The sequence below is a fragment of the Monoraphidium neglectum genome (genome assembly GCF_000611645.1).
Source record: "Monoraphidium neglectum strain SAG 48.87 unplaced genomic scaffold scaffold04866, whole genome shotgun sequence".
Lineage (NCBI taxonomy): Eukaryota > Viridiplantae > Chlorophyta > Chlorophyceae > Sphaeropleales > Selenastraceae > Monoraphidium > Monoraphidium neglectum.
In genome coordinates this window covers 3,324-4,348 of record NW_014008764.1, presented here as the reverse complement: position 1 = coordinate 4,348, position 1,025 = coordinate 3,324, and the positions used below count along the sequence as shown (strand labels likewise).

At 68.3% G+C, this 1,025-nt stretch overlaps 1 protein-coding gene across 1 annotated transcript; it reads right to left on the bottom strand.

Annotated features, from left to right (window-relative positions):
- Window positions 1–34: 34 nt before the first annotated feature.
- MNEG_14906 (hypothetical protein) lies at window positions 35–856 on the bottom strand (the record flags this gene model as incomplete). Its single annotated transcript, XM_014036624.1, has 3 exons — window positions 35–63; window positions 290–452; window positions 797–856. 3 exons carry the CDS (start codon window positions 854–856, stop codon window positions 35–37), a joined length of 252 nt encoding a protein of 83 aa, XP_013892078.1.
- Between the last annotated feature and the right edge of the window lie 169 nt (window positions 857–1,025).

The window sequence follows — 1,025 nt, the reverse complement described above, 5'->3', positions numbered from 1 at the left end:
GTGGGGGTGGTTGTCGGGCGCATGGGGTGAGGATTCAGGAGGCCAGGAACAGGGAAAGGTGGTCTGCGGTGTGCAGCTGGGCCATGGTGGTCATGACTAAGGGTCCAAGTCAGAGTCTACCAGGGAGGGGGAGCACAGGCAGGGGGCGCTCTTTCAGACGGCAGGCTTGCCGCCCCTGCACAGCACCAGCTGTGTGGCGGCCGCGACCCCCTGATGCTCCCGCCGGCGCCGGCCCAGCTTGCCAAGCCCTGCGCCGATGACTCACGCAGCCCCAGCCGCCGGCCCTCACGTGCCACCACCCTCATGATCCGCTGCTTGAGCGCCTCGGGCGCCGCCGCCCCGAGCCCGCCCGCCAGGGCGGCCAGCACGCGGGCGCGCGCGGCGGCGGCTTGGATGAACGCCTGCCGGTAGCAGCTTGGGTTGGTGCGCAGGAACGGCTTGCACAGGATGACCTGTCGATTGGTGGGAAAAAGTGGGGGTTGGGGGTATCACGTTGGATGAGAGCAAGCGGCGTGGCGTCGCGCGGCCTGCTGGGTTCGGAGGGTGCCGGGCAGCTGGCATGTCCGGGCGCATGTGAGCACGGCTGGCAGGTTTGCCCGCATGCATGCAGCGCCAGCAGCATGCAGCGCCTCGCGCTCAGCTCGGCGCGCCTCGCGCGACAGCACGCAACAAAAGGGTTGCGACGTATGGCGGGGGCCAGCGGGGCGGCGCCGCGACTCCCACACGTGCGTGAGCCATCAGCCATCAGGGCCGGAGCCCTGAGTCGAAAGCGGCAACCATCAGGGCGACGCCGCACCTTTGCGACCGCCGCGCCGCCGCGTTCGTCTTCGACCAGCCGCAGCGCGTGCAGCGCCATGTAGGCGCCAATGGAGTGCGCCACCAGCACGGCCGGCGGGCGGCCGGGCAGCAGCACGTGCTGCCGTAGAAAGTCCGCTTTGTGGCTGATCTGGCAGTCTAAAGTCCAGGCCTAGAATTTGAGTTTGTGTGTGTGTGTGTGTGTGTGAGAGAGAAAGAGAGAGAGAGAG